The sequence below is a fragment of the Scyliorhinus canicula genome, chromosome 21 (genome assembly GCF_902713615.1).
Source record: "Scyliorhinus canicula chromosome 21, sScyCan1.1, whole genome shotgun sequence".
NCBI classification, from domain to species: Eukaryota; Metazoa; Chordata; class Chondrichthyes; order Carcharhiniformes; family Scyliorhinidae; genus Scyliorhinus; species Scyliorhinus canicula.
The window spans coordinates 15,378,421-15,401,488 of NC_052166.1; the positions used below are offsets into that span (position 1 = coordinate 15,378,421).

Sequence of the window (23,068 nt, forward strand, 5' to 3'; positions counted from 1 at the left end):
ACACTACAAATCTACCCCCCACCTCGAGCCCATCCACCGAACCTACGCAAAAAGACAGTGCCCCGCCCGCCCTGAAAACCACACAGAACCAGCATTTAACAGAAAGCCCCCCCTCAGAAACACAGTTACATACAGACCCCCGCACCCAACCCTCAACTTCTCGGCCTGCACAAAGGCCCACACCTCCTCTGGTGACTTGAAGTAAAAGTGTCGGTCCTTGTAGGTGACCCACAAACGCGCCTGCTGCAGCATGCCGAACTTCACTCCTTTGCTGTGGAGCACCGCCTTCGTCCGGTTGTACCCGGCCCTCCGCTTAGCCACCTCCGCACTCCAGTCCTGGTAGATCCGCACTACCGCGTTCTCCCACCTGCTACTCCGCTCCTTCTTGGCCCATCTGAGCACACACTCCCGGTCAACGAACCGGTGGAACCGCACCAGCACCGCCCATGGTGGCTTATTCGGCTTGGGCCTCCTTGCCAGTATTCTGTGGGCCCCTCCAGCTCCAGGGGCCCCTGGAAGGCCCCAGCTCCCATCAGCGAATTCAGCGGGACGACCACGTAGGCTCCCAAGTCCGACCCCTCCAGCCCCTCCAGGAGGACCAGGATCCGCAAATATTTCCGCCTCGACCGGTTCTCCATCTCCTCGAACTGCTCCTGCCACTTTTTGTGGAGCGCCTCATGCATTTCCACCTTTACCGCGAGGGCCGCGACCTCATCCTCTCTTTCAGAGGCCTGCTGTTGGATCTCCCGGATTGCCACTCCCTGGGCTGTCTGAGTCTCCAGCAGCTTGTCAATGGAAGCCTTCAATGGCTCTAGCAGCTCCACTTTGAGCTCCCGAAAGCAGCGCTGGAGAATTGCTGGAGAGCGCTGCTCCTGCGCCCACTGCCTCCATTCCTCCAGGTCTCTGCCGGCCGCCATCTTGTGCTTCTTCCCTCACTTTTTCTTAGGCGCTGCCACCGCTCTCTTGCTTGCCCCACTCCTGGTCCAGGCCATACACCGATGGGGAACTGCTGCTGACTCCTTCCCACGTCGGGAATCGTCGAACAAGTACCGCTGGGGGCCCTAAAAAGAGCCCAAAAGTCAGTTCCTGGCAGGAGCTGCCGAACGTGCGGCTTAGCTCCGCATAGCCACAACCGGAAGTGTCATTGAGCTTCTTGTGGCACTGGCTGCCTGTCCTGGGTGATATGCCCACGGCGCTGACAGCTTCTCCACCTCCCTCCACAGGCGGCTGGGTTGTGTTGATAGCGACACTGTGGCCGTGCCCAGGGTACTGGGCCTCCCCCCTTTGCTCCACGGCGTCCAGGAGCATCGCAAAGTCACAGTCCTGGAACCTCGGCGCTGTGCGGCAGGCGGCCATCTTCCCGCGTTGGCCTGCGTCTGTGCGGTGCGGCGTCTATTACGCCACGCGCGTCTGTGATGCTGTTCTGGCCCGTGCCGTCGCGCTTGTCCCTTCTGTGGTGCAGAATATGCGCACTTTTGATTGGGCCGACACCGGCGTTGCTCGTGCCGGTTTTAACGCTGGCGTCAGAACTTAACCGCGATAACGGAGAATCCCAACGTGAGTTCAAATTTCACTCTAGACATTTGAGCCCATAATAATAATCACCTTTATTCGTGTCAGAAGTAGGCTTACATTAACACTGCAATTAAGTTATTGTGAAAATCCCCTAGTCACCTGTTTGGGTACACTGAGGGAGAATTCAGAATGCCCAATTCACCTAACAGACGTGTGAAGCAACAGTGCCAATCACTGTGCTACCCCAGGCCAACACTCTGTCACTGGGAGAGTGCTGCACTGTTAGAGATGCTGTCTTTCACATGAAATCTATTTTTAAATAATCTTTATTAGTGCCGCAAGTAGGCTTACATTAACACTGCAATGAAGTTACTGTGAAAATCCACACAGACAGTGATCCAAGGCGGGAAACGAACCCTGGTCCCAGATGCTGTAAAGCAGCAGTGCTAACCACTGTGCTACTATGCTGCCCATTTCAGATGAGACCTTAACTGTCTCTTGGTTCTGAGTTGATCTAATGTTGTCAACCAAGATGCCCAAAGCAGGTGATCTAGTCGTTATCACAGTGCCATTTGTGGAGACGCTGTGCATGAGTTGATGCCACTTTTCCGACATTGTAATATCGCAAAAGTATTTCATTGGCTGCAAAGAGCTTTGCGATGTTCTATGGATGTGACAGGTGCTATATAAATGCAAGTCTTCCTTTTTTTTCCTAGGTCACTACATGTTTGTGGACCTTAAGGCTCTGAATAATGGCGACACAGCCTGGTTCCTGAGTGAACATCTGCCTCCGACCAGGGGCTCCTGCCTCGCGTTCTGTTACCACGTCAACATCTCCAAACTGCTGAGTGAGTCCCTCCGTGAGCGAATCTCAATCGGAAAACACTAACCACGGACGGAGAGCAAAATCAAATCCAGATGTGCTGGACGAAAGCGACAGTTCAGGGAGGAAGGCAGGGTTCATGTCTCAGATCAATGGCAGTTCATCAAAAGCAGATCTGAAACATCAGCTCTCCCAGTCTCTTTGCACACACTGTCTGTGGGAGTTTAATATTAACCTTCAGCCGGGTTCCCAACTATGGCTGGACATATCCCTGGAGGTGTCATCAAGTATGCTTGAGTGGGGTGCTCTTTCCAAGGGCCGGCACAGACTTGATGGGCCGAATGGCCTCCTTCTCCACTGTAAAGTCTATGACCTCCAACCGCCCCGCCCCCTTGCTCCCACACCAGCCAATCAGAAAGCAAATAGAGTCATCATTATCCGATTGGTTGGTTTCTGACTGTCAATCAAGCACCTTTTTTCCACCTCCGATATTTATAGACCTTCTGTAAGGGGCAATGAAAGGAGTCAACACTGAGTTGTAGAGAAAACCAAACTTATTTTATTGAACACGTTAATTATTATGTACAGCTCCAGTAGCTCCTGACTGGGTCTTCTCTAATCGGTGCCTGACTGGCTGACTCTATTAATACAAAGGCCTTAGTTAAGGGTTCCCCATCCCCTTTATTGGGGGAGCTCCTATTCTAAAAGCTCCATAGGTAGTGGATCATCCCTGGCCCTGGAGACCCGTCTGGGTCACATCAATAACTTTTCATCGGAGCTTTCAAAGACTTATTCTTTGAAGGAAGATTTTTCTTGCAACAACTCAGTTTTTTTCCCCTGGGGCAGCATCACTCTGAAGATTTATCTTTAATTCTTGGAGAATCTTGAAAGTTAGGTGGATTGGCCATGCAAAATTGTCCCTTAGTGTCCAAAGGTATGTTGGTTAGGTGGATTGGCCATGCTAAATTGTCCCTTAGTGTCCAAAGGTATGTTGGTTAGATGGATTGGCTTCGCTAAATTGCCCCTTAGGGTCCAAAGAGGTTTGGGTTGGGTGGATTGGCCATGCTAAATTGCCCCTTAGGGTCCAAAGAGGTTTGGGTTGGGTGGATTGGCCATGCTAAATTGCCCCTTAGGGTCCAAAGGTATGTTGGTTAGGCGGATTGGCCATGCAAAATTGTTCCTTAGTGTCCAAAGGTATGTTGGTTAGGTGGATTGGCTTCGCTAAATTGCCCCTTAGTGTCCAAAGAGGTTTGGGTTGGGTGGATTGGCCATGCGCAATTGTCCCTTAGTGTCCAAAGAGGTTTGGGTTGGGTGGATTGGCCACGCTAAATTGCCCCTTAGGGTCCAAAGAGGTTTGGGTTGGGTGGATTGGCCATGCAAAATTGTCCCTTAGTGTCCAAAGAGGTTTGGGTTGGGTGGATTGGCCATGCTAAATTGCCCCTTAGGGTCCAAAGGTATGTTGGTTAGGCGGATTGGCCATGCAAAATTGTTCTTTAGTGTCCAAAGGTATGTTGGTTAGGTGGATTGGCTTCGCTAAATTGCCCCTTAGTGTCCAAAGAGGTTTGGGTTGGGTGGATTGGCCATGCGCAATTGTCCCTTAGTGTCCAAAGAGGTTTGGGTTGGGTGGATTGGCCATGCTAAATTGCCCTAAATTGACTCTCTTTTGGCGGGTTGATGCATACTCGATGGGCCGAATGGCCTCCTTCTGCACTGCAGTGATTCAATGGCATCCTGGGTAATCTTGGGGAGCTGACAACTCTACTTTCCAGCTTAGTCCCTGAACGAAGTTCAGGACCGAGTTGCTGCCAGGCTTTCTGCTCTGCCGCGCACACGCAGGGTACAGAGTGTGAGATTCCCCCTCATTCCTCTGCCCCCTGCAGCTCACTCTGCCCAGCTGAAAAAGATCAATTTGAATATTTCCAAAATGGTGAGAGCGTGAGGAAATGGGGAGGCTCAAAGGTAATTAAGGTCTTTGGGTATATCAACCACTCCGAGCTCGCGTCCCCCTTCAAAATGAAATCCAAAATGTGAATGGACAACAGCGCACTGAAGCAAAATACAGCGGATGCTGGAAATCTGAAATTAAAACAGAAAGTGCTGGCTGAACTCAGCAGGCAGGGCAGCGTCTGTGGAGGGGGAAACTGAGGGGAGAATTCTCCGCCTCTCCAGTCAAGTGTCCCTCGGCGGCGTGCCATCGCCGGCAGCAGGTTTCCCCAGTCCTGCTTTAGAACAAAGAACAAAGAAAAGTACAGCACAGGAACAGGCCCTTCGGCCCTCCAAGCCCATGCCGACAATGCTGCCCGTCTAAACTAAAATCTTCTACACTTCCTGGGTCCGTATCCCTCTATTCCCATCCTATTCATGTATTTGTCCAGATGCCCCTTAAACGTCACTATCGCCCCTGCTTCCACCACCTCCTCCGGCAGCGAGTTCCAGGCACCCACTACCCTCTGTGTAAAAACCTGCCTCGTACATCTCCTCTAAACATTGCCCCTCGCACCTTAAACCTATGCCCCCTAGTAATTGACCCCTCTACCCTGGGGAAAAGCCTCTGACTATCCACTCTGTCTATGCCCCTCATAATTTTGTAGACCTCTATCAGGTCGCCCCTCAACGTCCGTCGTTCCAGTGAGAACAAACCGAGTTTATTCAACCGCTCCTCATAGCTAATGCCCTCCATACCAGGCAACATCCTGGTAAATCTCTTCTGCACCCTCTCTAAAGCCTCCACATCCTTCTGGTAGTGTGGTGACCAGAATTGAACACTATACTCCAAGTGTGGCCTAACTAAGGTTCTATACAGCTGCAACATGACTTGCCAATTCTTGTGCGAAATTCTCCCCTACCTGGCGGGGGGTCCCGTAGTGGAGTGGCACCAACCACTCCGGCGTCGGGCCTCCCCAAAGGTGTGGAATTCTCCGCACCTTTAGGGGCTAGGCCTGCGCCGGAGTGGCTCCCGCTTCGCGGATGGTGCCAAAACTGGCACCAACGGCCTTTGGCGCCTGGCGTCGGGGCTGGCCGAAAGAACTGTGCCGGTCCGCGCGTGCGCCGGAGCGTCAGCGGCCATGGTGGAGGCCGTGGTGGCAGCGGAAGAAAAAGTGCCCCCACGGCACTGACCCGCCCGCCGATCGGTGGGCCCCGATCGCGGGCCAGGCCACCGTGGGGGCAACCCCCGGGGTCCGATCGGCCCACGCCTTCCCCAGGACCCCGGGGGCCCGCTCGCGCCGCCAATCCCGCCGGCACAGAGGTGGTTTAAACCACTTCGGCGGGATTGGCCCGTCAGCGGCGGAACTTCGGCGCTGGGGGCACACCGATTGGCGGGGTGTGATTCCGGCTCCCACCGATTCCCGGGTGGCGGAGAATTCCGGCCACGGCGGGGGCGGGATTTACGCCGGCCCCAGGCGATTCCCCGACCCTGCGGGTGGTCGGAGAATTCCGCCCCTTATACTCAATGCCCCAGCCAATGAAGGCAAGCATGCCGTATGCCTTCTTGACTACCTTCTCCACCTGTGTTGCCTCTTTCAGTGACCTGTGGACCTGTACATCTAGATCTCTGACTTTCAATACTCTTGAGGGTTCTACCATTCACTGTATATTCCCTACCTGTATTTGACCTTCCAAAATGCCTCACCTCACATTTGTCCGGATTCAACTCCATTTGCCATCTCTCCGCCCAAGTCTCCAAACGATCTAAATCCTGCTGTATCCTCTGATAATCCTCATCACTAACCACAATTCCACCAACCTTTGTGTCATCTGCAAACTTAATAATCAGACCAGTTACATTTTCCTCCATATCACTTATATATACTACGAACAGCAAAGGTCCCAGCACTGATCCCTGCGGACCACCACTAGTCACAGCCCTTCAATTAGAAAAGCACCCTTCCATTGCTACTCTCTGCCTTCTATGACCTAGCCAGTTCTGTATCCACCTTGCCAGCTCACCCCTGATCCCATGTGACTTCACCTTTTGTACCAGTTTACCATGAGGGACCTTGTCAAAGGCCTTACTGAAGTCCATATAAACAACATCCACTGCCCTACCTGCATCAATCATCTTTGTGACCTCTTCGAAAAACTCTGTCAAGTTAGTGAGACACGACAACCCCTTCACAAAACCATGCTGCCTCTCACTAATACGTCCATTTGCTTCCAAGTGGGAGTAGATCCTGTCTCGAAGAATTCTCTCCAGCATTTGATAAAGTTTCCCATGGCAGGTTGATGGAAAAAGTGAAATCGTATGGGGTTCAGGGTGTACTAGGTAGATGGATAAAGAACTGGCTAGGCAACAGGAGACAGAGAGTAGTGGTGGAAGGGAGTGTCTCAAAATGGAGAAAGGTGACTAGTGGTGTTCCACAGGGATCCGTGCTCGGACCACTGTTGTTTGTGATATACATAAATGACCTGGCGAAGGTATAGGTGGTCTGATTAGCAAGTTTGCAGATTGGTGGAGTTGCAGATAGCAGGGAGGACTGTCAGAGAATACAAAAAAGTATAGATAGATTGGAGAGTTGGGTAGAGAAATGGCAGATGGAGTTCAATCCAGGCAAATGCAAGGTGATGCATTTTGGAAGATCAAATTCAAGAGCAGACTATATGGTCAATGGAAGAGTCCTGGGGAAAATTGATGTACAGAGAGATCTGGGAGTTCAGGTCCATTGTACCCTGAAGGTGGTAACGCAGGTCGATAGAGTGGTCAAGAAGGCATACAGCATGTTTGCCTTCATCGGACGGGGTATTGAGTACAAGAGTCGGCAGGTCATGTTACAGTTGTATAGGACTTTGGTTAGGCGACATTTGGAATACTGCGTGCAGTTCTGGTCGCCACATTACCAGAAGGATGTGGATGCTTTAGAGAGGGTGCAGAGGAGGTTCACCAGGATGCTGCCTGGTATAGAGGGTGCTAGCTATGAAGAAAGGTTGAGTAGATTAGGATTGTTTTCGTTGAAAAGACGTAGGTTGAGGGGGGACCTGATTGAGGTCTACAAAATTATGAGAGGTATGGACAGGGTGGATAGCAACAGGTTTTTTCCAAGGTTGGGGCTGTCAGTTACAAGGGGTCACGATTTCAAGGTGAGGGGGGGATAGTTTAAGGGAGATGTGCGTGGAAAATTTTTTACGCAGAGGGTGGTGGGTGCCTGGAACGCTTTGCCAGCGGAGGTGGTAGAGGCGGGCACGATAGCATCATTTAAGATGCATCTAGACAGATATATGAACGGGCGGGGAACAGAGGGAAGTAGACCTTGGAAAATAGGAGACAGGTTTAGATAAAGGATCTGGATCAGCGCAGGCTGGGAGGGCCGAAGGGCCTGTTCCTGTGCTGTAATTTTCTATGTTCTTTGTTCAATTTCCCTACCACTGACGTAAGGCTCACCGGCCTGTAGTTCCCTGGATTATTCTTGCTACCCTTCTTAAACAAAGGAACAACATTGGCTATTCTCCAGTCCTCCGGGACATCACCTATAGACAGTGAGGATCCAAAGATTTCTGTCAAGGCCTCAGCAATTTCCTCTCTTGCCTCCTTCAGTATTCTGGGGTAGATCCCATCAGTCCCTGGGGACTTATCTACCTTAATATTTTTCAAGACGCCCAACACCTCGTCATTTTAGATCTCAATGTGACCCAGGCTATCTACATATCCTCCTCCAGACTCAACATCTACCAATTCCTTCACTTTGGTGAATACTGATGCAAAGTATTCATTTAGTACCTTGCCCATTTCCGCTGGCTCCACACATAGATTCCCTTGCCTATCCTTCAGTTGGCCAACCCTTTCCCTGGCTAACCTCTTATGTACGTGTAAAAAGCCTTGGGATTTTCCTTAACCCTATTTGCCAATGACTTTTCGTGACCCCTTCTAGCCCTCCTGACTCCTTGCTTAAGTTCCTTCCTACTTTCCTTATATTCCACACAGGCTTCGTCTGTTCCCAGCCTTCTAGCCTTGACAAATGCCTCCTTTTTCTTTTTGACGAGGCCTACAATATCTCTCGTTATCCAAGGTTCCCGAAATTTCCGTATTTATCCTTCTTCCGCACAGGAACATGCCGGTCCTGAATTCCTTTCAACTGACATTTGAAAGCCTCCCACATGTCAGATGTTGATTTACCCTCAAACATCCGCCCCCAATCTAGGTTCTTCAGTTCCCGCCTAATATTGTTATAATTAGCCTCCCCCCAATTTAACACATTCAGCCTAGGACCACTCTTACCCTTGTCCATCAGCACTTTAAAACTTACTGAATTGTGGTCACTGTTCCCGAAATTCTCCCCTACTGAAACTTCTACTACCTGGCCGTGCTCATTCTCCAATACCAGGTCCAGTACAGCCCCTTCCCTAGTTGGGCTGTCCACATATTGTTTTAAGAAGCCCTCCTGGATGCTCCTTACAAACTCTGCCCCGTCCAAGCCCCTAGCACTAAGTGAGTCCCAGTCAATATTGGGGACGTTAAAGTCTCCAATCACAACAACCCTGTTGCTTTTACTCTTTTCCAAAATCTGTCTACCTATCTGCTCCTCTATCTCCCACTGGCTGTTGGGAGGCCTGTAGTAAACCCCCAACATTGTGACTGCACCCTTCTTATTCCTGATCTCTACCCATATAGCCTCGCTGCCCTCTGAGGTGTCCTCCCGCAGTACAGCTGGGATATTCTCCCTAACCAGTAGCGCAATTCCTCCACCCCTTTTACACCCCCCTCTATCCCGCCTGAAACATCTAAATCCTGGAATGTTTAGCTGCCAATTCTGACCTTCCCTCAACCAGGTCTCTGTAATGGCAAAAACATCATAGTTCCAAGTACTAATCCAAGCTCTAAGTTCATCTGCCTTACCTGTTATACTTCTTGCATTAAAATATATGCCCTTCAGGCCACCAGACCCGTTGTTTTCAGCAACATCTCCCTGTCTGCTCTGCCTCAGAACCATACTGGCCTATTCCCTAGTTCTCCCTCAATGTTTTCACCTTCTGACCTATTGCTCCGGTGCCCACACCCCTGCCATACTAGTTTAAACCCTCCCGTGTGACACTAGCAAACCTTGCGGCCAGGATATTTATGCCTCTCCAGTTTAGATGCAACCTGTCCTTCTTACACAGGTCACACCTGCCCCAGAAGAGCTCCCAGTGGTCCAGATAACTGAAACCCTCCCTCCTACACCAGCTGTTTAGCCACGTGTTTAGCTGCTCAACCTTCCTATTTCTAGCCTCACTGGCACGTGGCACAGGGAGTAATCCCGAGATTACAACCCCAGAGATCCTGTCTTTTAACTTTCTGCCGAGCTCCCTGAACTCCTGCTGCAGGACCTCATGCCCCTTCCTGCCTATGTCGTTAGTACCAATATGTACCACGACCTCTGCCTCTTTGCCCTCCCCCTTCAGGATGCCCGCTACCCATTCGGAGACATCCTGGACCCTGGCACCAGGGAGGCAACATACCATCCTGGAGTCTCTTTCACATCCACAGAAGCGCCTATCTATGCTCCTGACTATAGAGTCCCCTTAGACTATTGCTCTTCTGCGCTTTGACCCTCCCTTCAGAACATCAGAGCCAGCCGTGGTGCCGCTGCTCTGCCTGCTGCTGTTTTCCGTGATAGGCTATCCCCCCCGACAGTATCCAAAGGGGTATACCTGTTTGAGAGGGGGACAACCACAGGGGATTCCTGCACTGACTGCCCCTTCTGGTGGTCACCCATTTCTCTGCCTGCACCTTGGGTGTGACCACATTTATATAACTGCTATCTATGACGCTTTCCGCCACCTGCATGCTCCTCAGTGCATCCACCTGCTGCTCCAACCGAACCATGCGGTCTGATTTAATTGCTGTCACACCTTTGCAAACCATCAGAAATCTAGTCAGCATTCCAGTCCTGCTCGGTGGGACTCACGCTGACAGACATTCCTTCTTCCTGATCTTCGTTGCTTGTTTTTTTTAGTGCACGGAGCCCTGAAGGTTTTTCGCTACCACGCTGACCAGGAGCCTGTCATCTGGGAGGCCAAGGATTCGCAGAGTGCGGAATGGCGATGTGCGAATATCACCGTGGAGAGTTCCGTCGTATTCCAAGTGGGTCACACTTTTCCACCATTTTACCCTAGTCCATGACTGAGACGCTGCATTCATTTGCTTTGTTCAAAACCACTAATTGTGCCTGGCAGCAGGGTTACACAGAGTCAGAAAAACAAAGATCGTACCAAATAGACAGAAAAGCACACATCTCCCCACAGCGGTGCCCAATCCATCTACAGCTTGTTACCTATAATAGTAACTACACCTTGAAGGCATTGAGAATCAATGTGTGTGGAAATGTTCCCCAGTGAGAGTCAGTGTGTGTGGAACTGTCCCCCGGTGAGAGTCAGTGTGTGTGGGACTGTACCCCAGTGGGAGTCTGTGTGTGTGGGACTGTGTCCCAGTGAGAGTCAGTGTGTGTGGGACTGTGTCCCAGTGAGAGTCAGTGTGTGTGGAAATGTTCCCCAGTGAGAGTCAGTGTGTGTGGAAATGTTCCCCAGTGAGAGTCAGTGTGTGTGGGACTGTGTCCCAGTGAGAGTCAGTGTGTGTGGGACTGTGTCCCAGTGAGAGTCAGTGTGTGTGGGACTGTGTCCCAGTGAGAGTCAGTGTGTGTGGGACTGTGTCCCAGTGAGAGTCAGTGTGTGTGGGACTGTGTCCCAGTGAGAGTCAGTGTGTGTGGGACTGTGTCCCAGTGAGAGTCAGTGTGTGTGGGACTGTGTCCCAGTGAGAGTCAGTGTGTGTGGGACTGTGTCCCAGTGAGAGTCAGTGTGTGTGGAACTGTGTCCCAGTGAGAGTCAGTGTGTGTGGGACTGTGTCCCAGTGAGAGTCAGTGTGTGTTGGACTGTGTCCCAGTGAGAGTCAGTGTGTGTGGGACTGTGTCCCAGTGAGAGTCAGTGTGTGCGGGACTGTGTCCCAGTGAGAGTCAGTGTGTGTGGGACTGTGTCCCAGTGAGAGTCAGTGTGTGTGGGACTGTGTCCCAGTGAGAGTCAGTGTGTGTGGGACTGTCCCCCAGTGAGAGTCAGTGTGTGTGGAACTGTGTCCCAGTGAGAGTCAGTGTGTGTGGGACTGTGTCCCAGTGAGAGTCAGTGTGTGTTGGACTGTGTCCCAGTGAGAGTCAGTGTGTGTGGGACTGTGTCCCAGTGAGAGTCAGTGTGTGTGGAACTGTCCCCCAGTGAGAGTCAGTGTGTGTGGAACTGTGTCCCAGTGAGTGTCAGTGTGTGGAACTGTGTCCCAGTGAGAGTCAGTGTGTGTGGAACTGTGTCCCAGTGAGAGTCAGTGTGTGTGGAACTGTGTCCCAGTGAGAGTCAGTGTGTGTGGGACTGTGTCCCAGTGAGAGTCAGTGTGTGTGGGACGGTGTCCCAGTGAGAGTCAGTGTGTGTGGAACTGTCCCCCAGTGAGAGTCAGTGTGTGTGGAACTGTCCCCCAGTGAGAGTCAGTGTGTGTGGGACTGTGTCCCAGTGAGAGTCAGTGTGTGTGGGACGGTGTCCCAGTGAGAGTCAGTGTGTGTGGAACTGTCCCCCAGTGAGAGTCAGTGTGTGTGGAACTGTCCCTCAGTGAGAGTCAGTGTGTGTGGAACTGTCCCCCAGTGAGAGTCAGTGTGTGTGGAACTGTCCCTCAGTGAGAGTCAGTGTGTGTGGAAATGTTCCCCAGTGAGAGTCAGTGTGTGTGGAACTGTGTCCCAGTGAGAGTCAGTGTGTGTGGAACTATCTCCCAGTGAGAGTCAGTGTGTGTGGGACTGTGTCCCAGTGAGAGTCAGTGTGTGTGGGACTGTGTCCCAGTGAGAGTCAGTGTGTGTGGGACTGTCCCCCAGTGAGAGTTAGTATGTGTGGGACTGTCCCCCAGTGAGAGTCAGTGTGTGTGGGACTGTGTCCCAGTGAGACTCAGTGTGCGTGGGACTGTGTCCCAGTGAGAGTCAGTGTGTGTTGGACTGTGTCCCAGTGAGAGTCAGTGTGTGTGGGACTGTGTCCCAGTGAGAGTCAGTGTGTGTGGAACTGTCCCCCAGTGAGAGTCAGTGTGTGTGGGACTGTGTCCCAGTGAGAGTCAGTGTGTGTGGAACTGTGTCCCAGTGAGAGTCAGTGTGTGTGGGACTGTGTCCCAGTGAGAGTCAGTGTGTGTGGGACTGTGTCCCAGTGAGAGTCAGTGTGTGTGGAACTGTGTCCCAGTGAGAGTCAGTGTGTGTGGGACTGTGTCCCAGTGAGAGTCAGTGTGTGTGGGACTGTGTCCCAGTGAGAGTCAGTGTGTGTGGAACTGTGTCCCAGTGAGAGTCAGTGTGTGTGGGACTGTACCCCAGTGAGAGTCAGTGTGTGCGGGACTGTGTCCCAGTGAGAGTCAGTGTGTGTGGGACTGTGTCCCAGTGAGAGTCAGTGTGTGTGGGACTGTGTCCCAGTGAGAGTCAGTGTGTGGGGGACTGTACCCCAGTGAGAGTCAGTGTGTGTGGGACTGTGTCCCAGTGAGAGACAGTGTGTGTCGGACTGTGTCCCAGTGAGAGTCAGTGTGTGTGGAACTGTCCCCCAGTGAGAGTCAGTGTGTGTGGGACTGTCCCCGAGTGAGAGTCAGTGTGTGTGGAACTGTACCCCAGTGAGAGTCAGTGTGTGTGGGACTGTGTCCCAGTGAGAGTCAGTGTGTGCGGGACTGTGTCCCAGTAAGAGTCAGTGTGTGTGGGACTGTGTCCCAGTGAGAGTCAGTGTGTATGGAACTGTACCCCAGTGAGAGCCAGTGTGTGTGGAACTGTCCCCCAGTGAGAGTCAGTGTGTGTGGGACTGTGTCCCAGTGAGAGTCAGTGTGTATGGAACTGTACCCCAGTGAGAGTCAGTGTGTGTGGGACTGTGTCCCAGTGAGAGTCAGTGTGTGTGGAACTGTGTCCCAGTGAGAGTCAGTGTGTGTGGAACTGTGTCCCAGTGAGAGTCAGTGTGTGTGGGACTGTGTCCCAGTGAGAGTCAGTGTGTGTTGGACTGTGTCCCAGTGAGAGTCAGTGTGTGTGGAACTGTTCCCCAGTGAGAGTCAGTGTGTGTGGGACTGTGTCCCAGTGAGAGTCAGTGTGTATGGAACTGTACCCCAGTGAGAGTCAGTGTGTGTGGGACTGTGTCCCAGTGAGAGTCAGTGTGTGTGGGACTGTCCCTCAGTGAGAGTCAGTGTGTGTGGGACTGTACCCCAGTGAGAGTCAGTGTGTGTGGGACTGTCCCTCAGTGAGAGTCAGTGTGTGTGGGACTGTCCCCCAGTGAGAGTCAGTGTGTGTGGGACTGTGTCCCAGTGAGAGTCAGTGTGTGTGGGACTGTGTCCCAGTGAGAGTCAGTGTGTGTGGGACTGTGTCCCTCAGTGAGAGTCAGTGTGTGTGGAACTGTTCCCCAGTGAGAGTCAGTGTGTGTGGGACTGTGTCCCAGTGAGAGTCAGTGTGTGTGGGACTGTGTCCCAGTGAGAGTCAGTGTGTGGGGGACTGTACCCCAGTGAGAGTCAGTGTGTGTGGGACTGTGTCCCAGTGAGAGACAGTGTGTGTCGGACTGTGTCCCAGTGAGAGTCAGTGTGTGTGGAACTGTCCCCCAGTGAGAGTCAGTGTGTGTGGGACTGTCCCCGAGTGAGAGTCAGTGTGTGTGGAACTGTCCCCCAGTGAGAGTCAGTGTGTGTGGGACTGTGTCCCAGTGAGAGTCAGTGTGTGCGGGACTGTGTCCCAGTGAGAGTCAGTGTGTGTGGGACTGTGTCCCAGTGAGAGTCAGTGTGTATGGAACTGTACCCCAGTGAGAGCCAGTGTGTGTGGAACTGTCCCCCAGTGAGAGTCAGTGTGTGTGGGACTGTGTCCCAGTGAGAGTCAGTGTGTATGGAACTGTACCCCAGTGAGAGTCAGTGTGTGTGGGACTGTGTCCCAGTGAGAGTCAGTGTGTGTGGAACTGTGTCCCAGTGAGAGTCAGTGTGTGTGGAACTGTGTCCCAGTGAGAGTCAGTGTGTGTGGAACTGTGTCCCAGTGAGAGTCAGTGTGTGTGGGACTGTGTCCCAGTGAGAGTCAGTGTGTGTTGGACTGTGTCCCAGTGAGAGTCAGTGTGTGTGGGACTGTGTCCCAGTGAGAGTCAGTGTGTGTGGAACTGTACCCCAGTGAGAGTCAGTGTGTGTGGGACTGTGTCCCAGTGAGAGTCAGTGTGTGTGGGACTGTCCCTCAGTGAGAGTCAGTGTGTGTGGGACTGTGTCCCAGTGAGAGTCAGTGTGTGTGGGACTGTCCCCCAGTGAGAGTCAGTGTGTGTGGGACTGTGTCCCAGTGAGAGTCAGTGTGTGTGGGACTGTCCCTCAGTGAGAGTCAGTGTGTGTGGGACTGTGTCCCAGTGAGAGTCAGTGTGTGTGGGACTGTACCCCAGTGAGATTCAGTGTGTGTGGGACTGTGTCCCAGTGAGAGTCAGTGTGTGTGGGACTGTGTCCCAGTGAGAGTCAGTGTGTGTGGGACTGTCCCTCAGTGAGAGTCAGTGTGTGTGGGACTGTCCCTCAGTGAGAGTCAGTGTGTGTGGGACTGTCCCACCGATGAGAGTCAGTGTGTGTGGGACTGTGTCCCAGTGAGAGTCAGTGTGTGTGGGACTGTGTCCCAGTGAGAGTCAGTGTGTGTGGGACTGTGTCCCAGTGAGAGTCAGTGTGTGTGGGACTGTCCCACCGATGAGAGTCAGTGTGTGTGGGACTGTGTCCCAGTGAGAGTCAGTGTGTGTGGGACTGTACCCCAGTGAGAGTCAGTGTGTGTGGGACTGTGTCCCTCAGTGAGAGTCAGTGTGTGTGGGACTGTCCCACCGATGAGAGTCAGTGTGTGTGGGACTGTGTCCCTCAGTGAGAGTCAGTGTGTGTGGGACTGTCCCACCGATGAGAGTCAGTGTGTGTGGGACTGTGTCCCAGTGAGAGTCAGTGTGTGTGGGACTGTGTCCCAGTGAGAGTCAGTGTGTGTGGGACAGTCCCCCAGTGAGAGTCAGTGTGTGTGGAACTGTCTCCCGATGAGAGTCAGTGTGTGTGGAGTCAGTGGGCTGGACTCTCCGATTTTGCGGCTAAGTGCCGAGGGCAGTGTGGGGACAGTGGCGTTTCCCGGGGGATGGTGGCAGGGGAATGGACTGAGTGGCCATGGTGACTGGGGTGGGGAAGGGGGAGGGGCCCTGCCAGGATCCGTTTCTCATTGGAATCGATTGTGTTCCACGTGGCACCGGTGCCAGACCCTTAGCAGTAACGGAATCCGTCCAGGTGTGGCACCTATTTTGCTTTCGTGAAAGTCCACAAATTCTGCATTGGCGTCAACACTTACAGCACGATCGTCCAAAAAGGGTTCAAAGTTACCTCGCCAGCGGGTATGGAGCCTGAATGGGGAACGTGCAGTCGAGGGCACACACAGCCCCGTTTTTTACAATGGGCAGCAGTGCTTGCCGGAACTACCTGTTGTAGCGAAGGTTCAGGATGCCATGTTTAAATGGCGCCCCGATCTCAGGGGCTCACAAAAAAAATCCCTGACCTCCCCCCAGCCCAAACACAACATGGGACCCCAGCCCCCTCCATCACTCTCGGTAAGCAGCCCTGACCCAATCACACACACTACAGCTTGGCAGTGCCCCTTCCAGCTTGGCAGTGCCATTATGGCACCTCGGTGCCACTTCCAGGGTGTCAGGCTGACCCTGTCAGTGTACCCAGGTGGTATTAGCAGTACAAGGGCATCACCCTGCCAAAGGGCATGCAACTGGGGAGCTGTGCTAAACTGTGCTCACCCGGAGTCCCCAGGGCAAAGGGATTGAATTCCAACGTCTCGGGTACCTCGGGAATCTGGGCACGAGAGTAAGGCTTACAGCCCAGCTCTAATATGTAGATTTGTCAAAAACTGATCCCGCCCATTGTGGGCGGGGTTGTCCTTGCAACGCATTGAATCTCGCGAGGCGTCGCGATCTGGGTGAATCCCGGGAATGGGGTCTCCTGGCTTACACCGGCCGTGCTGCGTCGCAGCGAGATGCTTTCCGGCGTAGCGTGGCCGCACGATCGTGCCCCTCGTCTCAGAAACTGAAAATCCCGGCGACTGTGTGTGGAATAGTATCCCAGTGCAGCTCTCCCTCAGTACTGACCCTCTGACAGTGCAGCACTCCCTCAGTACTGACCCTCTGACAGTGCAGCACTCCCTCAGTACTGACCCTCTGACAGTGCAGCACTCCCTCAGTACCGACCCTCTGACAGTGCAGCACTCCCTCAGTACTGACCCTCTGACAGTGCAGCACCCCCTCAGTACTGACCCTTTGACAGTGCAGCACTCCCTCAGTACTGACCCTCTGACAGTGCAGCACCCCCTCAGTACTGACCCTCTGACAGTGCAGCACTCCCTCAGTACTAACCCTCTGACAGTGCAGCACTCCCTCAGTACTGACCCTCTGACAGAGCAGCACCCCCTCAGTACTGACCCTCTGACAGTGTGGCACTCCCTCAGTACTGACCCTCTGACAGTGCAGTACTCCCTCAGCACTGGCCCTCTGACAGTACAGCACCCCCTCAGTACTGACCCTCTGACAGTGCAGCACTCCCTCAGTACTGACCCTCTGACAGTGCAGCACTCCCTCAGTACTGACCCTCTGACAGTGTGGCACTCCCTCAGCACTGACCCTGTGACAGTGCAGCATTCCCTCAGTACTGACCCTTTGACAGTGCAGCACTCCCTCAGTACTGACCCTCTGACAGTGCAGCACTCCCTCAGTACTGACCCTCTGACAGTGCAGTGCTCCCTCAGTACTGACCCTCTGACAGTGAGGCACTCCCTCAGCACTGACCCTGTGACAGTGCAGCATTCCCTCAGTACTGACCCTTTGACAGTGCAGCACTCCCTCAGTACTGACCCTCTGACAGTGCAGCACTCCCTCAGTACTGACCCTGCGACAGTGCAGCACTCCCTCAGTACTGACCCTCTGACAGTGCAGCACTCCCTCAGTACTGACCCTCTGGCAGTGCAGCACTCCCTCAGTACTGACCCTCTGACAGTGCAGCGCTCCCTCAGTACTGACCCTCTGGCAGGGCAGCACACCCTCAGTACTGACCCTCTGACAGTGCAGCACACCCTCAGTACTGACCCTCTGACAGTGCAGCTCTCCCTCAGTACTGACCCTCTGACAGTGCCGCACTCCCTCAGTACTGACCCTCTGACAGTGCAGCACTCCCTCAGTACTGACCCTCTGACGGTGCCGCACTCCCTCAATACATCATATGTATCCAAGAATTGAGCGGAGGTTCTGATGTGCCAATTGAATCCCAACCTTATGACTGAGGGAGAAGTCACAGTGGTGGTGGGTGGTTCTGGGTACTCTCGGCCTCATCTTACTGTTATAACTCCAAAAGGAACTTGTTATAACCTGCCTGCTTACCATTGGCTGGGGACTAATGGCAATCCCACAATCCTTCGGGAGTATGAGCTTCCCCTATGAGGGGGGCGGGGGGGGGGGGGGGGGGGGGCGGGCGGAGAAATCATTGGTAGATTCCCTGCATAAATAAAGCTGGCCAGTTTGGAACCGGCTCGAGGAGAGTGAGCAGCAAGGAGTTACTGTTGTGTATATATATGTTATTGTAAATAAATGTTATTTCTTTGAATCCTTCAACTCGTGCTGGATTCTTCGTGGCCCGCACAAAACTTACTGAGTGATACACCATCAATAATACACGACGAGTGATAAACGTAACTGAGGCTTTAATACACTAAACACAAGCCTCCTCACTCTGGACCCGAACTGGGTCCGGAGGTGGAGACTTGCCACTTTGATACAGAAGCCCGAGGGGAGGAGCCACAGCCGGAGCCAGCTTGGACAAGCCCAGGCATGTACGATACAGCACAATGCATATTATGCAATAATGTGGTTTACCACATTCACCCCCTGTTTAATAAAGAGTCTGGCGGGGTGAAGTGGCCTTAAAGGTCAAGCCTATCTGGGGCCTTGACCTTCCGCCGTCATCGCCTCAGTCCCGACTGTGGTGTGGGCGCCGGCGTCGAGACCTGCGCGTCCGGGAGTGTGTTGTCATCTTCTTCTTCACCCAGATGTTGAGTCGGTGAAGGGGGGGGGGGGGGGGGTGGCGGTATATGGGGGTAGTGGTGGGGCTTGTCGCTGGTGGGCCTGCGGGTGTCAGTTCGTGAGGGAAATGGGCAGGGGTGGGGGGAGACTGTGTTGGGTTGGGGGTGGTGGTGATGGTCGCTGGGGAACCTACAGGAGCCAAATCCCGAAGGGAGACCGTGTCCTGCCTCCGTCCTGGTGTGCCACATCGGCATATTGTGGGTTTGCGTGGAGGAGCAGGACCTTCTCGATGAGGGGGTTGGTTTTATGGCTTCTCGCGTGCTGCCAGAGAAGGACGGGCCCCAGGACTGTCAGCCAGGACGGAAGCGAGACCCCGGAGGTGGACTTCCTGGGGAAGGCAAACATACGTTTATGAGGAATCTCGTTAATAGCTGTACATAGGAGCGACCGGATGGAGTGGAGCGCGTTGGAGAGGACCTCCTGCCAGCGGGAGACTGGGAGACTTCCAGACCATAGGGCTAGAAGGACGGTCTTCCAGACCATCGCGTTCTCCCTCTCCACCAGTCCGTTGCCCTGGGGGTTATAGCTGGCCGTCCAGGGCAGCACGGTGGCCTAGTGGTTAGCACAGCTGCCTCACGGCACTGAGGTCCCAGGTTCGATCCCGGCTCTGGGTCACTCCGTGTGGAGTTTGCACATTCTCCCCGTGTCAGCGTGGGTCACAACCCAAAGATGTGCTGGATAGGTAGATTGGCCACACTAAATTGCCCCTTAATTGGAAAAAAATATTGGGTAATCTAAATTTATAAAAAAATAAATTAAAAAATAGCTGGTCGTCCTGCTGGAGGCGATGCCTTTGGTGAGCAGGAACTGACGCAACTCGTCACTCATAAAGGAGGAGCCCCGGTCACTGTGGATGGAGGCGGGGAACCTGAACAGGGTGAAAAGGCTGTGCAGGGCCTTGATGACAGTGTCAGAGGTCATGTCAGAGCACGGGATGGCGAAGGGGAATTTGGAGTACTTGTCAATGATATTGAGAAAGTACACGTTACAGTCAGTAGAGAGGAGGGGCCCTTTGAAGTCGATGCTGAGGCGCTCAAAGGGGCTGGAGGCCTTTACCAAGTGTGCTCTGTCTGGCTGATAGAAGTGCGGTTTGCACTCCGTGCAGACCTGGCAGTCCCTGGTCACGGTCCTGACCTCCTCGATGGAGTAGGGCAGGTTGCAAGCTTTGGTGAAGTGGCAAAAGCAGGTGACTCCCGGGTGACAGAGGTTGTTGTGGAGGGCCAGGAGGCGGTCTACTTGTGCGCTGGAACATGTACCGCGGGAGAGGGCATCTGGGAGCTCATTGAGCTTCCCGGGTCGATACAGGATATCATAGCTGTAGGTGGAGAGCTCGATCTTGACATTCTTAATCTTGCCCCGCTGTGTGTTATTGAACATGAAGGCAACCGACCATTGGTCAGTGAGGACAGTGAATCGCCTGCCAGCCAGGTAATGCCTCCAATGTCTCACAGCTTCTACGATGGCTTGGGCCTCCTTTTCAACGGAGGAGTGTCGAACCATGGAGGGTACGGGAGAAGAAAGCCACGGACCTGCCCGCCTGGTTGAGTGTAGCAGCCAGAGCAAAGTCCGACGCATCGCTCTCCACCTGGAATGGGATGGACTCGTCCACAGCGTGCATCACGGCTTTGGCAATGTCTGCTTTGATGCGATTGAAGGCCAGTTGGGCCTCAGCCGTCAGGGGAAAAGTCGTGGATTTGATCAGTGGGCGGGCCTTGTCCGCATAATTGGAGACCCACTGGGCAGCTCTTCAGGGCCTTGGGGCAGTGGGGGAGGGGGAGTTCCAGTAGGGGGCGCATGCGGTCGGGGTCGGGCCCGAGGACTCATGTTCCACGACGTAACCGAGGATGGCCAGGCGGGTTGTGCGGAAGACGCATTTCTCTATTATAAGTTAGGTTCAGGAGTTTAGCGGTGTGGAGGAAGTGCCGGAGGTTCTCGTCATGGTCCTGCTGGTCACAGCCGCAGATGGTGACGTTGTCTAGGTACGGGAACGTGGCCCTCAGCCCGTACTGGTCAACCATTCAGTCCATTTCCCTTTGGAAGACTGAGACCCCGTTGGTGACGCTGAAGGGAACCCTGAGGAAGTGATAGAAGCGGCCAGCTGCCTCGAAGGCAGCGTATTGCCGGTCCTCCGGGCGGTTAGGGAGCTGGTGGTACGCAGACTTCAAGCCGACTGTGGAGAAGACTCGATACTGCGCAATCTGATTGACCATGTCAGATATGCGTGGGAGGGAGTACGCATCGAGCTGCGTGTACCGGTTAATGGTCTGGCTGTAATCAATGACCATCCGATGCTTCTCCCCAGTCTTGACGACCACCACTTGGGCTCTCCAGGGGCTGTTACTGGCCTCAATGATCCCCTCTCGCAGGAGTCGCTGAACCTCCGACCTGATAAAGGCCCTGTCCTGGGCACTGTAGCGTCTGCTTCTGGTAGCGACGGGCTTACAGGGTGAGGTTTGCGAAGAGGGAGGGTGGGGCGACCTTAATGCTCGCGAGGCTATAGAGGGTGAGGGGGGCAGGGGTCCGTTGAACTTTAAGGTAAGGCTCTGGAGATGGGACTGGAGGTCGAGCCCCAGTAATAGGCGCAGGCTTGCGTCGCACCCGGGTCAGTTGGTGGCTGCGCCCACGATGGTGCCGCACGGTCGGAGGTGTAGGCCCCCATGTTCTGGGAGGCCACCTCCAATGAGTTGGAGAGTAGTACTGTCTCTGGGAGGCCTTCTAATAATCGCTGGCGGATATAGTTAGTGCATGCCCGCGACATAGGCGTCCCGGATCAGCAGCTCCGTGTGCTGGGTAGCCGATATCGCCCGACAATCACAGTTCCGGAAGAGGATACGCAAGGCACTGCGAGTGATTCCCTAGGGCGTTGATGTCTTGTGGCGAGGAAGTGCCCAGCATATACCTGGTTAACGAATTTCACGTAATGTCCTTTTAGCAGCGTTATTGCCTCCGCGTACGAGGGGGCATCCCTGATGAGGTTAGTGAGCACTAGTGATAATTTACCGAAATTCACTAGACTCTGGGGTGGTCCCGGTGGATTGGAAATTAGAAAACGTGACGCCACTGTTTAAAAAAGGAGGTAGGCAGAAAGCAGGAAATTATAGGCCAGTGAGCTTAACTTCAGTAGGAGGGAAGATGCTGGAATCTATCATCAAGGAAGAAATTGCGAGGCATCTGGATAGAAATTGTCCCATTGGGAAGACGCAGCATGGGTTCGTAAAGGGCAGGTCATGCCTAACTAATTTAGTGGAATTTTTTGAGGACATTACCAGTGCAGTAGATAACGGGGAGCCGATGGATGTGGTATATCTGGATTTCCAGAAAGCCTTTGACAAGGTGCCACACAAAAGGTTGCTGCATAAGATAAAGATGCATGGCATTAAGGGTAAAGTAGTAGCATGGATAGAGGATTGGTTAATTAATAGAAAGCAAAGAGTTGGGATAAATGGGTGTTTCTCTGGTTGACAATCAGTAGCTAGTGGTGTCCCTCAGGGATCCGTGTTGGGCCCACAATTGTTCACAATTTACATAGATGATTTGGAGTTGGGGACCAAGGGCAATGTGTCCAAGTTTGCAGATGACACTAAGATGAGTGGTAAAGCGAAAAGTGCAGAGGATACTGGAAGTCTGCAGAGGGATTTGGATAGGTTAAGTGAATGGGCTAGGGTCTGGCAGATGGAATACAATGTTGACAAATGTGAGGTTATCCATTTTGGTAGGAATAACAGCAAACGGGATTATTATTTAAACGATAAAATATTAAAGCATGCCGCTGTTCAGAGAGACTTGGGTGTGCTAGTGCATGAGTCACAGAAGGTTGGTTTACAAGTGCAACAGGTGATTAAGAAGACAAATGGAATTTTGTCCTTCATTGCTAGAGGGATGGAGTTTAAGACTAGGGAGGTTATGTTGCAATTGTATAAGGTGTTAGTGCGGCCACACCTGGAGTATTGTGTTCAGTTTTGGTCTCCTTACTTGAGAAAGGACGTACTGGCGCTGGAGGGTGTGCAGAGGAGATTCACTAGGTTAATCCCAGAGCTGAAGGGGTTGGATTACGAGGAGAGGTTGAGTAGACTGGGACTGTACTCGTTGGAATTTAGAAGGATGAGGGGGGATCTTATAGAAACATTTAAAATTATGAAGGGAATAGATAGGATAGATGCGGGCAGGTTGTTTCCACTGGCGGGTGAAACCAGAACTAGGGGCCATAGCTTCAAAATAAGGGGAAGTAGATTTAGGACTGAGTTTAGGAGGAACTTCTTCACCCAAAGGGTTGTGAATCTATGGAATTCCTTGCCCAGTGAAGCAGTTGAGGCTCCTTCATTACATGTTTTTAAGGTAAAGATAGATAGTTTTTTGAAGAATAAAGGGATTAAGGGTTATGGTGTTCGGGCCGGAAAGTGGAGCTGAGTCCACAAAAGATCAGCCATGATCTAATTGAATGGCGGAGCAGGCTCGAGGGGCCAGATGGCCTACTCCTGCTCCTAGTTCTTATGTTAAAGACTCTTGGGCTCACCTGTGCGTGGAGCACCTGCTTCTTCTGGAGGTCCGTGAAGTCCTTGTTGAAGAATGTGAGGAACGCCTCAAAGCAGCTTAGCCAGTGTTCAAATGTTTCTGTAGCGTCGGCTGCTTGTGGATCCAGTTCCAAGCGATCAGGCTTGAGTGAGGAGTTCATCTTGAGTGAAGAGTCCATCT

General features: G+C 52.9%; 1 protein-coding gene across 2 annotated transcripts in view; it reads left to right on the forward strand.

Annotated features, from left to right (window-relative positions):
• The window catches only part of mamdc4 (MAM domain containing 4), a 119,296-nt gene that overhangs the window by 64,610 nt on the left and 31,618 nt on the right, over positions 1-23,068 (forward strand). Inside the window, exons 10-11 of one of the 2 annotated variants that reach the window (XR_005458551.1) lie at positions 2,232-2,363; positions 10,267-10,399. Coding sequence is in view for 1 of the 2 variants with exons in the window: in XM_038782582.1 (XP_038638510.1) it covers positions 2,232-2,363; positions 10,267-10,394 (260 nt within the window). In the remaining variant the exon portion in view is untranslated. The remainder of the gene's footprint in view (positions 1-2,231; positions 2,364-10,266; positions 10,400-23,068) is intronic. The other variant, XM_038782582.1, reaches the window with a different exon arrangement.